This window comes from Diachasmimorpha longicaudata, chromosome 7 (assembly GCF_034640455.1).
Source record: "Diachasmimorpha longicaudata isolate KC_UGA_2023 chromosome 7, iyDiaLong2, whole genome shotgun sequence".
NCBI classification, from domain to species: Eukaryota; Metazoa; Arthropoda; class Insecta; order Hymenoptera; family Braconidae; genus Diachasmimorpha; species Diachasmimorpha longicaudata.
In genome coordinates, this window is record NC_087231.1 from 4,356,149 (window position 1) to 4,373,958 (window position 17,810).

Consider the following 17,810-nt stretch of genomic DNA (forward strand, 5'->3'; position numbering starts at 1 on the left):
AATTTGCGGAATACAAATGGGATCTAGTTTTCATTCACAATGGATTTATCACATTCCGTTGATTAGATTGATTAACCTTAACCATAACGCGAGTTCATTTCATTCGATAAACGTTCCGTGAAAATGTGTTTTTTTCAATTCGTTAATTTCTCAAAAAGCGATTCTTCTTTCTATAAAAAAAACTCCCCAATGAAGACGAAAGAAATTCACGCAAATTAATTAAAAACGAACCGTTTTACCCCTAGTCCTCTCAGTGTCTTTCAACATAACGAGAATTCCTGAATTCTCATGCTCAGATTTTCGTACACAACCACCCGACCACACCAGCCCACATGATAACAGTTCTATTAAATTTTCGAGGTCCTGAGAACTTGTCTAGCTTAACGACCGAGTGCACTTCCGACCGATGTGGCTGACCGCAGGTTTGGAACAGTTAATGGTTGGAGGCTTACTCCAGAATCAAATGAATAAATGCCGGACATGTGGCCCCTCCCATATCTCACACCGGGCTCCCTTGTTATGGCGCCAATGCACCCTTAATTAAAACAAAATGGAATAATTTCTTCTTTTGGAAGACACCATCACAGGCCACGAAATTTCGATTTTAGCAAAAGCTCATTCTTCTCGGAAAAACCCAAGATCGGTACTAGGACCGGAGCAATGGACAAATTCATTCATAAAAAGATCTTTTATTCCCCCTACCCCCCACCCATTTGCAAAAAAAATGGTTTAATGCGAAAACAGGTCGATCAAATCGTACGTCGAGCAGAAACCACAGTGGAAGAACCATCAAAGGTCTCCTACTGCTTTATCTCTCCGATTCTGTTGGCAAGGCTTCTAAAATTCCCTCTGACCAGCTTTTGAATTTTTTTCCCCACCTCCATCCATCGAAAACGTAGTGAATAAATTTTATGCTCCCTAAAAGCTCGTGAAAAAGCACTAAATGGTTACGAATCCTGAGCTCATCCCTTTCAATGCGCTTACATCAGGTGCACCTTCCCTACTCTGATCAGTTTTATTTATGAAGAGGATTGTCAAATGCTGGGAGTTAATATTTCAGAACTCACTTTTGAACCGTCAATTTACAATATAGCACGCGAATCTGAGGTTGTAATACAGTCATTGTACTGTATACGATGACCGGTCGAACAGTGAGCAATTTCGTTGCGCTCTAATTCCTTGAAATAGAGGTAATTATGATTGACCAATTGATGCATTAACATCACCACTCATCCAACACTCCATGTGAATGCGCTCATATATGTACCGAGTTTGATATGTGAATCAATTATATTGAGAGGGATTTTAACAACCCGAAGAAATTTGGAAATTAGAGTACAAAATCAATTTTTTATTCCGCGGAGAAAAAATTTAATGTAAAAAATTTCATTCAAAATTTCTGAGCTCACAAACTTAATAAAAAATTTTGTACGCTCAAGTATTCTCTATTTTGAAGGCCAAATGAGTAGAAATTTTTTTTTGAGGTTCTGCCTCTTCGGAGGAACAATTGATTATTGCACTCTCAAAGTAAATTTTTCCTCTCGGAGAATCTCTACGTTACGATTTTTTAGGATATTGTTAAAATTTTCCCCGGAAATGATTGCGCAATTGTAACTGCGATGATTCATTGGATTTTCTATCAATTATCCTCCAATTGCCCCATCTCCATTCCACTTTCCATTCGTAATTGGATATCTGCTAGAACCCATGAATTTTTCGCACTGACCTGAATATTAAAGCGCAAAATGTGAACAATTTATCAGTTCGGAAAAAACATGGGTAATACCATGGAGAAATTGATTTGAAGGGAAATTTCAAGGCTTTTGTAACTTTGAATTGACGTTTTCAATTGTGTATGACGTATTTTTTGATAAAATGGTGAACGCTCCTATGAATATTAACGCAATTTCCAGTCGAAATATAAAAATGAAACGACCGACTGACCGACGGATGCATTAGCTTGAAGTCATTCACTCACCACTTCCACATGAATAATTTTTAAACAATGTAATATTAAAAATTCTAATATTGATTTGTTTACGGGAATATTAACACGAAATCTATTTCTAGTTGCGAATCCTCCAGGTCACTTGCAATTTTCAATTTATCCTTTTTCACCACTCATATTAAAAATGACAGAATTCATTCAACAAAAAACTATATTTTTTCGTTTGAAAATTCTATTCGTGAGACGACTCTAATGGTCAGATAATAAAAAAAACTATACTCTCTGCCTTTACGATTATTCAGGACATTTTATTCCAGCTACTCTCCAGCCTTGAATCACATACCTACGAGAATTGGACTTTTAACCCCGGAACTCAGACCTTTTCATTATAAAAGAGATAAAACGTAAGTTCAACATTTTCACTAGCTTTTTGCAACCATACACCCCATCAAATGTGCAACTCACTGGCGTTGAAAGACAGTGGAAACGCTGAGCCATTCATAGATTATTGCCAATCGTCCTCTATCGAGAGGCAAACTAGCCCTGTCAATGAGAAGATTTTGGTTTCCTGATTTGCGCTAGTACGTCCGATTCCAGCTCGAAATAGACCTAATCACGGTTTAGGATCAGTTTGCCAAGTGGTCCAGCGCTAGTTGGTTGCTATGCACCACCCTGAACTGAGCCATCCGTCTTTGTGAATATTTACGGAAGCCCCATGACGGATTTCACATTATGATTGATTCTTGATAGCTCGACAGAACCACCTCACTAATCTAAAATCGCCACAAACGATCCTTCAGCCCTCACATTCTGCTCTGATTTCCACTGCGTTCACAGCGCTTAACACTTCAACGACTCCATGATTGCCAGCACACCGCAGCTCCTCTGATTCTAATTTTTACGATTTTTCCTCTCGCTTGTTTAAATTGACAACTCAACCGAATATTTTTCTAAAAAATAAATTGACAAGACATTGCAAGGCTATACATCCCTCTCTATGAATATTTCCGAAAAAAAAATCCCATCACGTTATTTGACATAATAATTCGTTCCTGATGGATGGACATTGCCTCGAGCTAATCTACAATCGTTACAAATAATCGTTTCAGTCTCCCCTTCATCTCCCATCTCCATCATGTCCACAACGCTTAACACTCCGATGACTCCCGGATCGTCATCAGCGACAGCTATCCCTGATCCCCCGAAAATTGCTCCATCAATTAAGAAAAATGCCAGAGGCCGGCGAAAAAAAAAAATCTCTTTCCCCGCAGCATCGAACTCCAAACTCCAATCCCTATCTCCCCCCCCCCCAATCATCTCCATCCTCATCCTCCTCCCCGGCCCCCCTTCTGCAGCGCAGAAACAAAGCACCGGCACTTTGACAATCCACGGCCTCGAAAGCCCCCCGGATTCCTATCAGTCACGATACGCCGCGCGTACAACAAATACATACGCGAATCGCTGTGTCATGCACTCATATCCCGAATAAGGAATGAAAAAAAAAAATATGCAAGACGAGCAAGAAGAGTCTGCTGCGTCAGATAAAATGAAGAAAAATCATAGAGATGATAGACTCACCATGTGGCAGCGATGCAAGCAGCATGATGAAGGAGATGCTCAACATCCAGCTCTCGAGCCTCAGGCGAACTTGTGCATTTCTCGTTCTTTCCCTTTTCACTCTCAAAATTTTACATCCTTCCTCCAGTTTCCACATCATCGTACTCTTTTACGACAATAGCACGGGGGCTGGGAGGGCGGAGGGGGGGAGGAAGGACTCTAAATGAATATATTCCAAGGTGTTTATCCTCCCCTGCGCTTGTGTACTATTCACACGTCACTACCAACAAGAAAACCCCCTGTCACACCTCTCAACAACACCACCTCTTGTTGATTATTACCACTCTGTCCAAGTTAACGGGGGCTTTCTACATCCACAATTGCTATTGCTCGAAGGTCCACATTCTCCTGTCATTCACCTCCCTCCTTGATGAGAATGTTGGGAGAAATTTTTTCTTGACTTTATCTTCTCCAATTGTCAATTACTCCGTAACACTGAAATGCTCGAGGGACCTCTTGCTACTCGCTAGATACCTTCAACGACGCCTGCCGGCCCCCCGACTTGGCCGTCATACCCAAAAATGGATTCTTTGGATGTCTCGTTGCGCCCTGATTTACGGGATATCTTCAAACACTCCGGGGAACAAATGGAAATGACTCTTCACGGAGCACTGGCTTTCGTAGCTGCCTCCAACGTTCTCGCATTAGTCGTGCATTTCTACTTCGCGCGAGTCAATTTGGTGGCTGGGCTGAGTCAGCAGAGGTCCTGAAAAAAAGTAAACCCGTCTTCAAGAATTTTTTTACATCAGAAACCCCATAAATCGTGCAATTTTTTAAATGGGAAAAAAATTTAGCTGTCGAGAGTTGAGATTAAAAAATGATTTAACTCATGATGGGGATTCTAAACATTTTTCAAAAAATTTAGGGCAAAAAAAATGTTCTGGCTTAAGGTATATAATCTCTAAGAGGCAATGACTTTAATGACTTATAATAGTATTCAGTTAATTCCATACACTGGTGTTGACGTGAATTTTTAAATAAATTTCCCAGTCAATAATTTTAGAAGGCGTCCTAAAAAGGCGACGTTTCGAAATTAATTCGGATTGGGCGACACGCCTCTGAGGGCATTAATCGGATTAATCGGAGCGTCGAGGCAGGGGCGAGGGGGAAAAATGATGGAAGTGATGTCCCCTGTTGTTTTATCGTACAAGTGTATGGGTGAACAATTCCTTTTTTTTTCGTCTCTTTATCCCTCCTCAGTCCTTTTTTCATTCCTCCAAAGCCATCTCCAATGGGAATATTCCCCGGTGAACTCTATCTCTCCTTTCCACTCTTCGCGCACGTTTATTAATGACAGTGATTTTCGAACCGGAAGCATGATAACGCTCCCACCTTTTTCGTTGTAACTGTATATCCCTTGCTACACAGAAATTAATGCTCGCTGGTGCTTAAAAATATTTTCCCATCGTTTATGAAAATTAGAATGACGAAATGACACTGATCGATATGAATATCATGTATATGAAGCATGATTCGAAATAACAGGGCTGTATTTTCAGTGAAAATTTCGGTTTGATGATTTTGCCGATAATTGTTTTGGCAAGCAAGAATAATTTTCGTTCAGTCCTGCCACTCTCGTCAATGTTTTGATCGGAGGGAATTGAATGATAATAGACCAAATGTGGTATTTGCGCGAAAATTTCACTAACAATTGAAACTCCAAATTCCACTAATTGGAAACAATCGGCTAACCAGTGAGTACTGAATACAATTTCCCACGATTTGTTGAATATTTACTTATAATTTGGTTATAAGGTTTCCGGATTGAATTCCGTGTGACAGGGAGGAATTATCGAAAACAAATTATTTATTTATGGGGAAGCTCCACCGACGCTATAATTGCTGAATCAATCAATTTTCTGGAATATATCATTCAATTTGAGTAAAAATACGAGAACTGAAAAAAATTACAATCCACCGGTTGTGGGAAATTGTAACAATAACCACCTGAAGATTACCGTAAATATTCACCAGGAATTCGAAAGAAACAAACGCGTCTTCATCGTGTAAAATGCCCTCACAGGCATTCAAAATCTAGAATCAAAAAGCAGATAATCTCAACCAGTCACGATAATTAGAATACGAGGGAGCATTTCATCAAGACATAATGTGATTAAAAGCACCTTAAAACGTTCTCCCATAATGTCCCCAAAAGCTTCACCGAAATAATTGAATCAACAAACCGGAAAATATAAACTATAAATTCAAGTGCTAAAAAGAAACTGAGACAGATAAAAATTAACCCAACTAAAAACCTAACGCCATTCATGATTCTGGCAAGTAGAACAACATCACACGTTTTCCCCTGGCGCGAGAAAAAAACTGGGACGCATTGGTTTAGGTGAGACAACAGTCGCCCGCGGATTTACCGTTGATGTATCCTCATTACCGAAACAAAGGGCAACGAAAAATACGAAAAATAAAACTTTTGAATGAAGTGAGAGAGGAAAAATTCATAAGTAACTATTCACACCTCGAATACCAACTGAAGTCATAAAAAAATAATCGATCATTGCTATCTCGAGCACTTAAAACGGCAACAAACTCCAAGAATACCCCAAAATTAGTCAGCCATGTACGTAATGAATGATTAACCGAAAATCGAAATGCAACTTCAAGCCACCCAGCAACAGGGTTCCGATTCCGGCGGCGCGCCAACAGTTTGTCTATACTACTAGCTCCCGAGCTGTCCTCCGAATGTGAAAAAGCCACCAGATAATCGCCCTAAAGAATAGATAAAAAACCGATGAATTTTCTCGACCGCGATACACCATAGATAGGACCAATAAATAGAAAAAAAAACAATTTCCAACTTCCTGATCACGGAGGAATAATTTATCATCTAAAGAGCAATTTTCCCCAAAGAAGCTTTGAAACACCCGACACTGATAGCCTCACCGATCAATTTCCGCCTTTCTCATGTACATTCTTCCGTTATCTCCCCCTCGCCCTTGTCTTAGTCACTGAGATAAACACCCGCCCCCCCTCCCACCGCCCTCCCCCTCAGCAATAAAAACACGAGACGTTGGTAGCAAAAAAAAATTGATGAAAAACGACTGAGTAGAGGATAAGAGGTGCCCGTGAATTCATTTTAAACGTGCCTGTAGTATCTTTAATCCAATGAGGTATTATTTTTCCACTTCTGATCGGCTTACAGGTGTCCAAAACTACCTATATGACACGTAAACTCCCACCTAAACAGCCTCTCTAGCACCCACTGGACCAGTATTCCACCCACTCCTGTCGTCTCCACCACACGTTGCCTTTGCCAGTTGACACCCAAGTGTGAATGACCTACAGCACGAGTACACGATCACAGGTATTATCAGATTGTCTATCAAGGCCCAACTGTGATTGTCACCCTGGATTACCACCGTTAACAATGGATAAACAGTACGACAAATCGTGTGCTTCGGGTACATCAACCACCTGTACTCAATCGTTCACCATTACAAAAATTAACTCAGCCCAGTAGATAAAAAAAAAAATTTTTGAAAAAAATTTACCGTCACAATAAACGTTATCACACAATTGGAAAAACGTGTTACTGTCTACAGCCACCGAACAACGTTATCAATCAGCATTACAATTAATTCCCCAGATGAGCGTTGATTTATTCCCCTGTGAAGAAGCCATCAGTTCACCTGAGTGAATGATAAATCACCTAAACAACAGTCTTTCTTCGGTGAGCTACTCATAACCAAAGAGAGTACACGATTTACGGGTGTTTCATATGGCCATTAAAATACGCGTGAGGCCGTATTTTACACCCTCTACTATCGTTTTTATTTTGTCAGTGAGGCCTCGCCGCACGTAGAAAAAAAAAAAATACGCGAGACTGAAGAGCCACTCTCTTCGGACGAAGGGCTGCAACGTAACTGAGGATGCTGTGATGGAGCCAGTCGTATCAGCGAAGAGGGTGGCATGGTGTATGTATATAGCTATCCCTGGGACAGAGGGGAGGGGGTTGCATGGTTTTTGGTACACGTAGATGACTGCTAGGAGCAGCACCTGTACGTGATCAAAGCCCCCGTAGAATCCGAACGTCGCGACGCTCTTGCTGTTAGAAGGGGTCGCTTCCTACCAGTGCTGTGTTCCCTCCGTTTTTCGCTTCGAGCTGCGAACTGGACCACCACGCAAGACCACCCCTCTCCCTCATCACCCTCACCCCCCTCCCGCCCCCCACCAGCCAGCACTTTCACCTCCCTCAACCTGGTGAGCAGGGGAATCAGTGGAGCGTCGGGAGGGGGGGAGGTGGTGTGCTCCCCTGCACATCCCTCCTCTCGTTCGAACTTCCCCACCCTGCAGATCAATATTGTTGCCACTGCCACAGGAGTGGTTCACCGCTCTCTCTCTCCCTCTCTCTCTCTCTCTCATCACCGCTGGCACTCGTCTCTCATCTCCGTTTGGTCAGTACCAACCCCATGTGAAACACTGGCTCCTGTACACCGGGCTACTAACGAGGGAGATATATCAGTGGACAACTCATTCTCGAAAATCTCCACGATTTTGTCAGTTTCATTTCCTGCTTCAATAGGGAGATGTCTCGCGTCTTATGGATGAGGAGAACCACCTGCGGATGCAGCGATTGGAGAGCTGGCCAACATTCCCCGGATTCTTTTTTATCGTTTTTTTTTTTCGCGGTTTTGCTCCTTCCGCCCGAGTTGGATACTACAGCCATCACTGCCAATGACCCAATGTGTACATGACACCGTGGCCCAATGACCCTATTTGTGACCTCGAGTCCAACGCATCATGGGGGACTGGAAGAGACGATGGGGTGCGGATGGTGCGGGTTTTTTTTTACTTGATCTCTGATTTTTTTTGGTTTCCTCAGGCACTGAGTGATTCTATTCTTGATTATTTAGTCGGAGCCTCTGCGAGACCGAGGGACTAAATGCGGTAATTATAATTGAGTGGTTGTCAACGATGGAAAAAATTGATCTCTGTGATATTTGTAATAATTTTGATTGACGCGACATCTCATGTTCGATTAAGCAGAGCAATAATTGATCATTATTATGTGAATATCGGTTGGATCAACTTTAAAATATACTGATGGGATATTCGCCTATTCATTAGGATTGATAAATTAGCCCGCGTGTTCTGCACTCAGTCAACAATTTTTTTCCACGTCACGTACACTCCAACAATGCAAATTTCCTCACTTTAAAGTGACGCTAAATTGAGCGCTGCGAGAGTGCCGGGGACTCGTACGAATTTATAATTGTTGCATGATTACTGGGAAAAGCAAAAACATTGATTAAAAAGTTTTCAGGTGCATGGGCAAGTGCACTTCAAACATTTGTGATACTTCAAGTATTTGCCCAGCACTCATTCGATTTTGTCACGTTTCGTTTTTCCATCAGCGATGATGAGGAGCCATTTATGCACTCTTGGATGCACAAATTCTTCGCGGAGGGCATCCGGTGAATGCACATGTTTGTCAAACGTTCATCATTAATTCAGCGCGACTGCATCTGTACTTTATTAGTCCATGAAACTACGGTGGTTAAAATTTATGGAGCATTAACGTGTCGTATGACTACATTAAATGTAAAACCACTGCTCTTCAGTTTTGCGTACCTCCCTCATCTCTGTTTAGCTTTCCATCTCGGGATAAGAATTTTTTTAACACAGTGTCCTGAGGGCTTCACCAGATAATGGGTGATTTTTTTTAAGGCAGCATTCGAGTTACTGCAGGGAGGGGGAGCGGAGAGTAATCGTAAAATTTTTTATTAGTCTCCATTGGTGAAGCATGAAATTGGAGATTACTTGGTAAATTTGATTTTATGGAGCGAGGTCGTATACCTAGGCAGTACGCAATAGTAGGAAACGACGGAAAACGCTAGTTTATCAGTATTTACCTGGTGTTGGTTAGGAAGAAATCTTCTGGAGCTGCGGCCGTTTGATTTGCTGCCACGTATATCTAGGGACGATCATCGAACGATTTTTGGGTGGTCCTTGAAAAAGAATAATAGTATAAGCCACCCATTTTATCCTGTACTGCATTATAAAATCTCGTTTTTAGATTTGATTTTCTTTTTTGAATGATCTCCAATCCCAGATAACCGATTGAATTATTTGTTGCTTTCAGCATTTTATATTTCGAATTCCATTTTCGGAGAGCTTTTCTAGTGAAAAAAAAAATATTTTCGCTTATGACATATTTCATGAAAATTACTATTGATAAAAAGAAATAGCTGAGGAGTAAGGGTATTTAATGAAAAATATATACTTTTATCTTTATTGGCCCTGAGCCGTATAAATCTCATCATAACGTGGATTCTGCTGGATTCAACATCAAAACTGACTGAGAATGGCTGTCAAGCTTGGTCTCACTACCAGCATTTTTCGCTCGTAAATCCAGAATGAGATGTCTGATGCCAGATATCCAGCTGTTACACAGGTGGGTGTGATTCATCATGAGAGAGACGTGCAGTTTATCTGCTGCATCAATATCTTTATCCCTCAATGCTGAAAATCCAATAAAAAATATGAAAAATGAAGTCTTGTCCCCACGTCATCAGTAGAACCGATCAAACTACCTTCAGACAACTTCAGCAATATCCCATGAATCGTATCGTTGAGCTTCCCTCCCTTCCACATACCCTTCATCACCTCCAGCCTCTTCTGCACCTCCTCCACCCTGCTCCTCTCCAACTCACTATCTATCACAGTTTGTATATTCTCAAATGTGTTGTTCAACGCCTCCTCTCCATCAACAATTGATGAAACAGCATCAACTATCTCCCGAGTTCCCGTAGGAGCTAACAGAGGTGCATGAGGTGCAGATGTCAAGTTCGTCAACTGCGTCGGAGGTGGTGGCAAATTACTAGGTAATTGTTGCCCCCCAGCAATTGAACTACCCAACGCCGGGGCTGGAGACAATGGAAAAGCTACCCTTTTGTTCAATGACCTCTTTGTTGGAGTTCCAGCAGAGGCTGGACTGGGGCTGAAAGCCCACTTCGGAGGATCATTCCAACCGGGGTCATGGGAGGATTGGAGACGTTGTTGAGTCGACACCACCGTATCTGGTAATATACAACAACGTGTGCATTCCCCTGACATATGTCGATGCTTTTTTTAGAGGCATTTTTTAGACGACATTTGTTTTCACACTCACCAGGATTTTCGGCCATCTCTAAGGATTATTCTAGTCGAATTATTCAGTTTGTTGACACTGACATCACTTTCGGAGAATGAGCAATGACAATGGCACAGACAAACGTTTTCCGTTCCTTGAGTTGTTGTCGTGATGACTGCGCAGTGGAGCTGTGCGTCGGCCATTATCCCTCTGTGAGGGGCGTGTCGGAACTAACGCTCGGCGGTATAGTTGCGCGCGCAGTGTACAGTCCCCTACAATTGGACGAACAGAAATCCCACAAGGCTGCATCCGCCTCATGTATAACCTCTCCTCGGTGAGGGCAGAGTAAAACTTTCATTTCTCTATCTGCTGGCGCCCCAGTCTCCTGCGTCGGTACGAATATCACATTCCGTGAGTCTTCGTGGCAACTCGCGAAATCATTCGGTGCCACACACGACAGACGCTAGCTAAAATCCCACCAACTACGCTTCACCATTTCTATTGATGGGAGAGTGGTGCTGTTCAGTGCTGAATTCAATCTTCTTAAATAATCGTCCACTGGGAATAATAATTAATTCCCAGACGGCTTTTGTCGCGATATTCACTCTGTAGTTCCTCTAGGATAGATCAAATAATCACTGGATCTTGAAGGTGGACGAGGTCAACGCAGAACAAGATGACGGCACACGACCAGATGCGAGCGATGCTCGATCAATTGATGGGAACTGGACGTAATGGTAAGTAGTATTAAATTTTTGTATTGTATTGTATGATTGTATTACACCCCTCTATTATCATTGATTCTCAATCCACTAGGTGAGAATAACAAATTTCAAGTGAAATACTCCGATCCGAAGGTCTGCAAGAGCTTCCTCTTGGCCTGCTGTCCCCACGAGATATTATCATCCACTGTGAGTATAAAATTTAATTTTACAAATTATCATTTTTCGATTTTTTTTTTTCATATTTTCAATGGAGAATAAATTACATCTCGCGTCATTTTGATATACAAAATGGAGTCAATGAGTAAATTCAGGATCGTTCATTTTCACGTATCATTTTTTCAATGATTGCTGTTCCTATTCACTGTTTTACATTTACAACGGGTAAAGTCGTGATGTGGGAAATTGACATTTGAAAAAATTAAAATTTGTATATTTGCGAGCTTGTTGAACGCGTAGACTAATTCTTGGTTTCCGATGCAGTTCTTATTTCCAGAGGTGTCTGGAAAAACCAATTCCAATAGAGAAACCATTCGAGAATAATGTCCTCTCTTATGTCGTACTTGTCTCTCGCACACACGCGTTAACCTGTAAGTACTGAAAAAAAAAACAAAAAAAAAAACAAAACAAAAAACGATAAATTACGAAAACCGAGAGATAAAAGGACGTACGTATGTTACTTCACATTTGACTTTATTTGTTTTTATTATAATCGTTTTTTGAAGTATTTTTCATGAAATGAAATCAGTTGGTAGAAGGCTTTATCAGCCTTATCCTTCTCAAATTTCCCAGTGCCTTACATATAAGAGGAGTGGGGCAAAATGGATCGGCCGTAAATTCTGGTTTTGAACAATCAAAAAATGCAAAAGGGAATGTTATCACTGAGCAATTCAATTTACTATTTTTCCCAGGAAACAAATTATAATTATGACGACTTTCCATGGACTTTGACAAAAAAAAAACAAACATAAAAAAGTCTTTATCAAAACTTTCCTTTGAATCACAAAACATCACAAACTATAGAATATACTGATGTCAGTTATTTAATGTGGTGTTATCATTTTTGAGCTCACATGGGGCCAAACAAAATTTTTCTTAATGTCGCTCTATATCAATTTTTTCTCGCCGTCCCATTTTACCCCACCGTCCTTTACTTGTGAAGAAGAGAGAACATTCTTCAGGGAATAAATTTATACCGTAATGACTATCAGGGGCCTGATAATTAATCACCGACGTTATCATCACCGATATTTTGCATATCCAAGATGGAAATGTCAGCAAAAAATTCAGCAGTGAAGTTAATGCTTTCAATCACTCGATTGTTTTAACAATGAATCTTTCTCGATAAAAATTTCACGTCGAGTTGTGTAGAGAGCGTCAACTACTCTCTAAAATCACTCACTACTAAGAAATATAATCCAATGGCCAAGAGAAAAAAAAATGATAACAAATTTGTGACGTTTTGAATCTTCACTGCTGAATTTAATTCTCAAGGACAGTTAATGTACCCATCCAGTTACCCTGTAATTTTTGTAATCATACGAATTGACGTGGAGAGGTATACCAGAGTTTAAATAAAAAATCACAAACATTAATAGCGCTTTGGTAAGTAGCGTGACTGTTTTGATGCGATAATAAATAAAACATGAAATTGAAGTTTAACGGCAGAAGGCTATCACAATAACGAAACATTAAAATCAACTTGGTTATTATTCGTGAGTATAAACAAAGAAATGAAAGAAAGAAAATGAATGCATAGTTAGTCACACCCCGAAGGTACGCAGCCATACGCAGATATTCTGTAAGTAAAGCACTCTGAAAATGTCTTTCACTTTACAAGAGATTGAAAGAAACTCTGTTAATGAATTATGGATAATTATCTCGCTGTGCATGATAATCGCGATTTTTCAAATTAATTGAAATTCAGTAATCAGTGAAATAATTTCTTCAACGGCAAATTCAAGTGACTACGAATAAAGAAAATTGAATATTTGGAATATGACTGATCGTCCAGGATCGTGTGAAAATTCATCGCAGGATGTACGTATTACGATTGAAATAAATTAAAATTTACCAACTTGTCATTCAACTGACTTAATTGACCTATTGATACTCTAAAGATATTGAGATCCAATTGTCTTTGGCTAACTTATTTAATAGAATAATTAGGTTGTAAGTTATTGCCATATGAAATATGAAATATATTGTGACAAAGCCTTAAGGTGTGTATGCTGATTTGTAGCATCATTACCCATCGCATTCGCGCGTCAGGCGGACAGGTGTTGCCACTCTGTAAGTCAAAACCACCAGAATATTGTATCTACCTATATAGAAATAAAACCTTCCATCGCCGAAGATGAAAAAAAAAAGTAATAAGAATATGAAGAATCATTCCATCTGCAGAAGAGCCTTTCTCACATTGATTGAACAAATTTGAGGGTGAAATTATGGGTGACTGAGTGAATGGCTGGGTGAGTGGGAGTGTACGAAGTGATAATGAATAAATAATTATAAAAGGATCATGAATTAAGATTGATTTTATCGGAATGAGGGGCAAGGAATATTCATATTTTATCAGAAAGCTAAATGACTTGCTCAGAATCAACGTTATTAAATCTCTATTTCAATTGATATTGTCTAATGTTCTTCTATGATTTGTCAATCGCAGCGCATGGACCTGGGAGAATGCCCCCAGATTCACGATTTAGCCTTACGGGCTGACTATGAGGCAGCACAGAAGAAGAAGGATCACTTTTACGATATTGACGTGAGTAATAGACCAGAGAGCATCTGGAGATTTCAGATCCATAAAAGAAGTCTTAAAATTCCCCCGACCTGGGTTTAACTAGAATATTTTCACATTCGATTCCATCATTTTTCAGGCAATGGAACATCTTCAAAATTTCATTGCGGACTGTGATCGTCGTACAGAGCAGGCAAAGCAACGTCTAGCAGAAACTCAAGAGGAATTGAGTGCAGAAGTTGCGGCTAAAGCGAACAGCGTTCACGTTCTTGCCGAGGAAATTGGAAAGAAGTTAGCCAAAGCCGAGCAGCTTGGTGAAGAGGGCTTCGTTGAGGAATCCATGAAGCTCATGGGTGAGATTGATGAGCTCCGAAAGCGTAAAAATGAAGCCGAACAGGAGTATCGAAACAGTATGCCAGCTTCGAGTTATCAGCAGCAGAAACTTCGGGTTTGTGAGGTGTGCAGCGCTTATCTTGGCATTCACGACAATGACAGACGTCTGGCGGATCATTTCGGGGGGAAATTGCATTTGGGATTTATCAAGATACGTGAGAAATTAGCTGACTTGGAGAAGACTGTTGAGGAGAGACGTAGAGAGAAACGAGAGTCCATGATGGACAGGGACAGACACCGTGACAGGGATGATCGTGATCGTCGAGACTCCAGGGATAGAGGCCGTGGACTGGGGTACAGGGAGCGTGAGCGTGATCGTGATCGCGATCGTGATCGCAGGGATCGAGACAGGAGACGCTCACGATCACGCAGTCGCAGTCGTGGGAAGAGGTAAGAAAAACATCAGTTTGATGTTTCAAAGGATCAATATTATCAATAAGACTGAAAGATTATAAAATTTCTGAATCCTAGAAAATATCTTCCAAATATAATGAACTAAAATTCTTTGAAAACCTCAGATCAAGACGTTCACGCAGCAACAGCCGCAGTCGTCGTTCGCGCTCACGACGAAGTGGATCAAACGATCGTAAACGATAATTCACCCGGCCTTCCACAGGACGAGGTAAGACTTTTCGACAGCGACGAGACGTTACGAAGACCGAGACACAACTGTTTTGAGGAAACTGAAGAGAAACTTCAAACGCCCAGGCTCACCATGCACGTGCAAATGTAATGTAAGCTCATAGACCATCAAATTGTCCTCTTTTATTTACCATTATTTTAAATTCGTTATTCCATTCAATTAGTCATACTTGTACTTGTACTTGAATGAAAAATCCAAGACATCGGAATTTTAGCAGTCCACCGCTGCCACTTGCCACGCATTGGTAATGAATCATTCTACTTTTTTTTTATCCACTATTTTCGTATTTAAATATTTCAATTTCAAAATCAGTGTTTAATCTTCAATTGATTTATAACTGATCACATTTATTGAATAAATTCAAGTTCACTGTTTTGTTCAACAAGTCTCGGGTTATTTTGTCTTTCATGTAAATAAATTCTCCTCAATCATTTCTTTTTTCTTTTTTTTTTGAGCAACCCGACAACAATCGATCATAAATCATTCGACAATTTCCCATATCTTATGGATAATCTTCTTTTTGTTTGCTTTTTTATAGTTAATTATATTAGCTCTAGCCCAATGTCTGTTATTGTGTAAACTTTCATCATCGATGAATTAATTAATAAAGGCATTCCATAACAAACAATATAAATTTGTCGAAAATTTGATTTATTTAAATTATCACACGTTTGTCATCAATTGCTGTTGAATTCTATTGTGCCTTGACCAGCACTGCTGGAAGGCGACTAAGAGACCTTTCACATTGATTCCACTTCCTCGCTGCTTGCTGTGGACATTCAGGTAGACTCCCAGAAGCACTATCATACCTGACCATACGTACTGCATTGTAAAAGGTTTGTAGAAGAAAAGAAAACTCAGCAGAATTGTCATTGCCTTTCGGCAGGTCGTCACCGTCACTGCCACGAATGCTCCATTAGTTTGCACAAGCGTCAGCACTATTTGAATTCCTAGGTAACCGCTTAGGGAGAATAAGAGGGCGTAGCCGTATGTCTCCATGGGATGCTAAAAAATATATAAGATCTTTAATTAATTATTGAATCATACACATTTTTTTAGAGGATTTCTTTATCCTATTGCGTGTGATGCAATGTTGAATATCATTTTTCTACAGTTCTTTGTTTAAAAAAATATGAATAAATATTTTACATCGACACTTACATCAGAACAGAAGGCAGCACCCTTTTGAAGCTCCCCAGTAACAATCAAAATCACTAATAAATAGAAAAATCCTAGACAATATGAATAAAGTACAACTTCGGTATTGGTTGCCTTGTGCTGTTTCATGGTTTTCTCCTGCACATTTCCAATAATTGCATCGCACAGGAGAGCACAGCTGATCATGGCCACTCCGATCATACTGAAGCGAGGGGATACCATGCTGTCGGCTAGGGTAAATAGAACTAGCCCGATGCAGAGGAGGCCAGCAGCTAGGAAATCCAAGGGTCCATATTGTTTTCCTTGAATGATGATTCCACCGATGAGCACGGGAATGAGCTTGCAGCTCTTGAATATCACTTGGGTGGGGTAGTTTAAATATTCTAGTGAGGAGTTGGAGAAGCCCATGGTTCCTAGTGTGAGCAGGGCAAGCATCATGTAAGTCGATAGGGGAATTCTTCGTTTTATCCCTTTCAATTTGCACTCCAGCCATCCGAATAATGTGTAGTAGGCGAATTGTATGAGAGTCAAGTACCAACCATAGGGTCGGAATCCATCCAATGTGAATATCAACTCCTGTAATTTTTTTTTTTATTCTTAAAAAAATTAATCGTCGAGGAAAAAAATTTACCCCTTGATAATGAATATCATTTCGTTAGTAAATAAATAAAGTATTGACATCTTTTAAGAAGCAACGAGTCCATTTTTCACCACCTGCCCCTATCCTTACCTGAAGGTATCCATACAGAAGGTAGAAAAAAAATACTCCTATTGAACAGCAGATGAATCTCACTCTTTCACTGTACTTTGTCAAGTTAAAGCAAAGAAGTTTTATCGAATTATCTTTGGCCTCATCCTCAGAGTATATTTTATTATAATTCATGGCAATAAAAGTTTATTCTAAAATTATGTTCAATTGAGAATTAAAAATTCTGTGGGGTATATGAGAATCTCAAGATGTCTTCAATTTGGTAGAGTAATTTATTTAATCTCTTCGTAGACGATAGACCAATATGGTCATCATTTTTTTGTTCCCATTCGTCAAAAGCTCTCTCTGAAACAGGCGGAATCAGCTATTGTGAGTATTCTGTTATCATTAAAAATGCGTTCAGAAGAACTTCATAAAGAATAGATAACATGAGCTACGAACCAATAATTGACTTCCCCAGAACTTTCCAATTTTGAATGTAAACAGTGGTTATTACGTGACTCACAATGTAATAAGGTAACAAAGTATTTTTTGGTAATCATTTAAATAATTATCCGGCATTTAGGAGAGCTGGATTCTCAATGTTTTTTACTTCACACTAACAGAGATTACAGGAGAGACCGTTGACACTTATGGCGCGGCTTCAACCGCAAAATTTCGTAGCGGTGGCGCACGAACCACGATAATGAATGTGCCTGTTGATAAGGCAGTACGAAGTACGTCTGCCTTTGGGGGAAGCGATTAGTCTAGGACTCCGAGAATATTCTAAAATCGATTTTTTTCATTTTTC

General features: G+C 40.1%; 4 protein-coding genes across 9 annotated transcripts in view; 1 reads left to right on the forward strand and 3 right to left on the reverse strand.

Moving 5' to 3' along the window:
- Positions 1–7,411, reverse strand: part of LOC135164913 (neuronal acetylcholine receptor subunit alpha-7) — a 135,263-nt gene extending 127,852 nt beyond the window's left edge. Inside the window, exons 1-2 of one of the 3 annotated variants that reach the window (XM_064125699.1) lie at positions 6,760–7,411; positions 3,527–4,271 (exon numbers count right to left, since the gene is read on the reverse strand). In XM_064125699.1, the coding sequence (XP_063981769.1) occupies positions 3,527–3,665 (139 nt within the window). In that variant the 5' untranslated portion in view covers positions 3,666–4,271; positions 6,760–7,411. Of the gene's footprint in view, positions 1–3,526; positions 4,272–6,759 lie in introns of those variants that run through there. The other 2 variants (XM_064125700.1, XM_064125701.1) reach the window with 2 other exon arrangements.
- A 2,373-nt stretch (positions 7,412–9,784) lies between these two features.
- On the reverse strand, positions 9,785–10,859 carry LOC135164923 (steroid receptor RNA activator 1-like). Of its 2 annotated transcripts, none has more exons than XM_064125725.1 (3): positions 10,692–10,859; positions 10,114–10,629; positions 9,785–10,042 (listed from the first exon to the last, which is right to left on the reverse strand). In XM_064125725.1, the coding sequence occupies exons 1-3, from the start codon at positions 10,705–10,707 to the stop codon at positions 9,840–9,842; spliced, it is 735 nt and encodes a 244-aa protein (XP_063981795.1). In that variant the 5' UTR covers positions 10,708–10,859; the 3' UTR covers positions 9,785–9,839. The 2 variants fall into 2 exon arrangements, with proteins under 2 accessions (XP_063981795.1, XP_063981796.1); XM_064125726.1 differs by having other exon boundaries at positions 9,804–10,042; positions 10,114–10,599.
- Positions 10,860–11,037: 178 nt separating this feature from the next.
- On the forward strand, positions 11,038–15,787 carry LOC135164922 (putative RNA-binding protein Luc7-like 1). 3 transcript variants are annotated; one of them, XM_064125724.1, is made up of 6 exons: positions 11,344–11,389; positions 11,469–11,563; positions 11,858–11,964; positions 14,043–14,141; positions 14,257–14,900; positions 15,029–15,787. In XM_064125724.1, exons 4-6 carry the CDS (start codon positions 14,046–14,048, stop codon positions 15,105–15,107), a joined length of 819 nt encoding a protein of 272 aa, XP_063981794.1. In that variant the 5' UTR covers positions 11,344–11,389; positions 11,469–11,563; positions 11,858–11,964; positions 14,043–14,045; the 3' UTR covers positions 15,108–15,787. The 3 variants fall into 3 exon arrangements, with proteins under 3 accessions (XP_063981792.1, XP_063981794.1, XP_063981793.1); XM_064125722.1 differs by lacking the exon at positions 11,858–11,964 and having other exon boundaries at positions 11,038–11,389; XM_064125723.1 differs by having other exon boundaries at positions 11,858–14,141.
- On the reverse strand, positions 15,564–17,681 carry LOC135164920 (adenosine 3'-phospho 5'-phosphosulfate transporter 2). Its single transcript, XM_064125720.1, has 4 exons — positions 17,462–17,681; positions 17,042–17,365; positions 16,315–16,887; positions 15,564–16,158 (listed from the first exon to the last, which is right to left on the reverse strand). The coding sequence occupies exons 2-4, from the start codon at positions 17,192–17,194 to the stop codon at positions 15,817–15,819; spliced, it is 1,068 nt and encodes a 355-aa protein (XP_063981790.1). The 5' UTR covers positions 17,195–17,365; positions 17,462–17,681; the 3' UTR covers positions 15,564–15,816.
- Positions 17,682–17,810: the final 129 nt, after the last annotated feature.

Coding starts and splice junctions, on each gene's coding strand:
- LOC135164923 (XM_064125725.1), bottom strand. Junction 10,043..10,113: donor ATTGCTGAAGTTGTCTGAAG/GTAGTTTGATCG, acceptor TTGGATTTTCAG/CATTGAGGGATAAAGATATT.
- LOC135164922 (XM_064125722.1), top strand. CDS start 11,329: ATGACGGCACACGACCAGATGCGAGCGATGCTCGATCAATTGATGGGA. Junction 11,390..11,468: donor GATGGGAACTGGACGTAATG/GTAAGTAGTATT, acceptor TCAATCCACTAG/GTGAGAATAACAAATTTCAA. Junction 11,564..14,042: donor ACGAGATATTATCATCCACT/GTGAGTATAAAA, acceptor TGTCAATCGCAG/CGCATGGACCTGGGAGAATG.
- LOC135164920 (XM_064125720.1), bottom strand. CDS start 17,194: ATGAATTATAATAAAATATACTCTGAGGATGAGGCCAAAGATAATTCG. Junction 16,888..17,041: donor TTCTGTATGGATACCTTCAG/GTAAGGATAGGG, acceptor AAAAAATTACAG/GAGTTGATATTCACATTGGA. Junction 16,159..16,314: donor GTGCTGCCTTCTGTTCTGAT/GTAAGTGTCGAT, acceptor TATATTTTTTAG/CATCCCATGGAGACATACGG.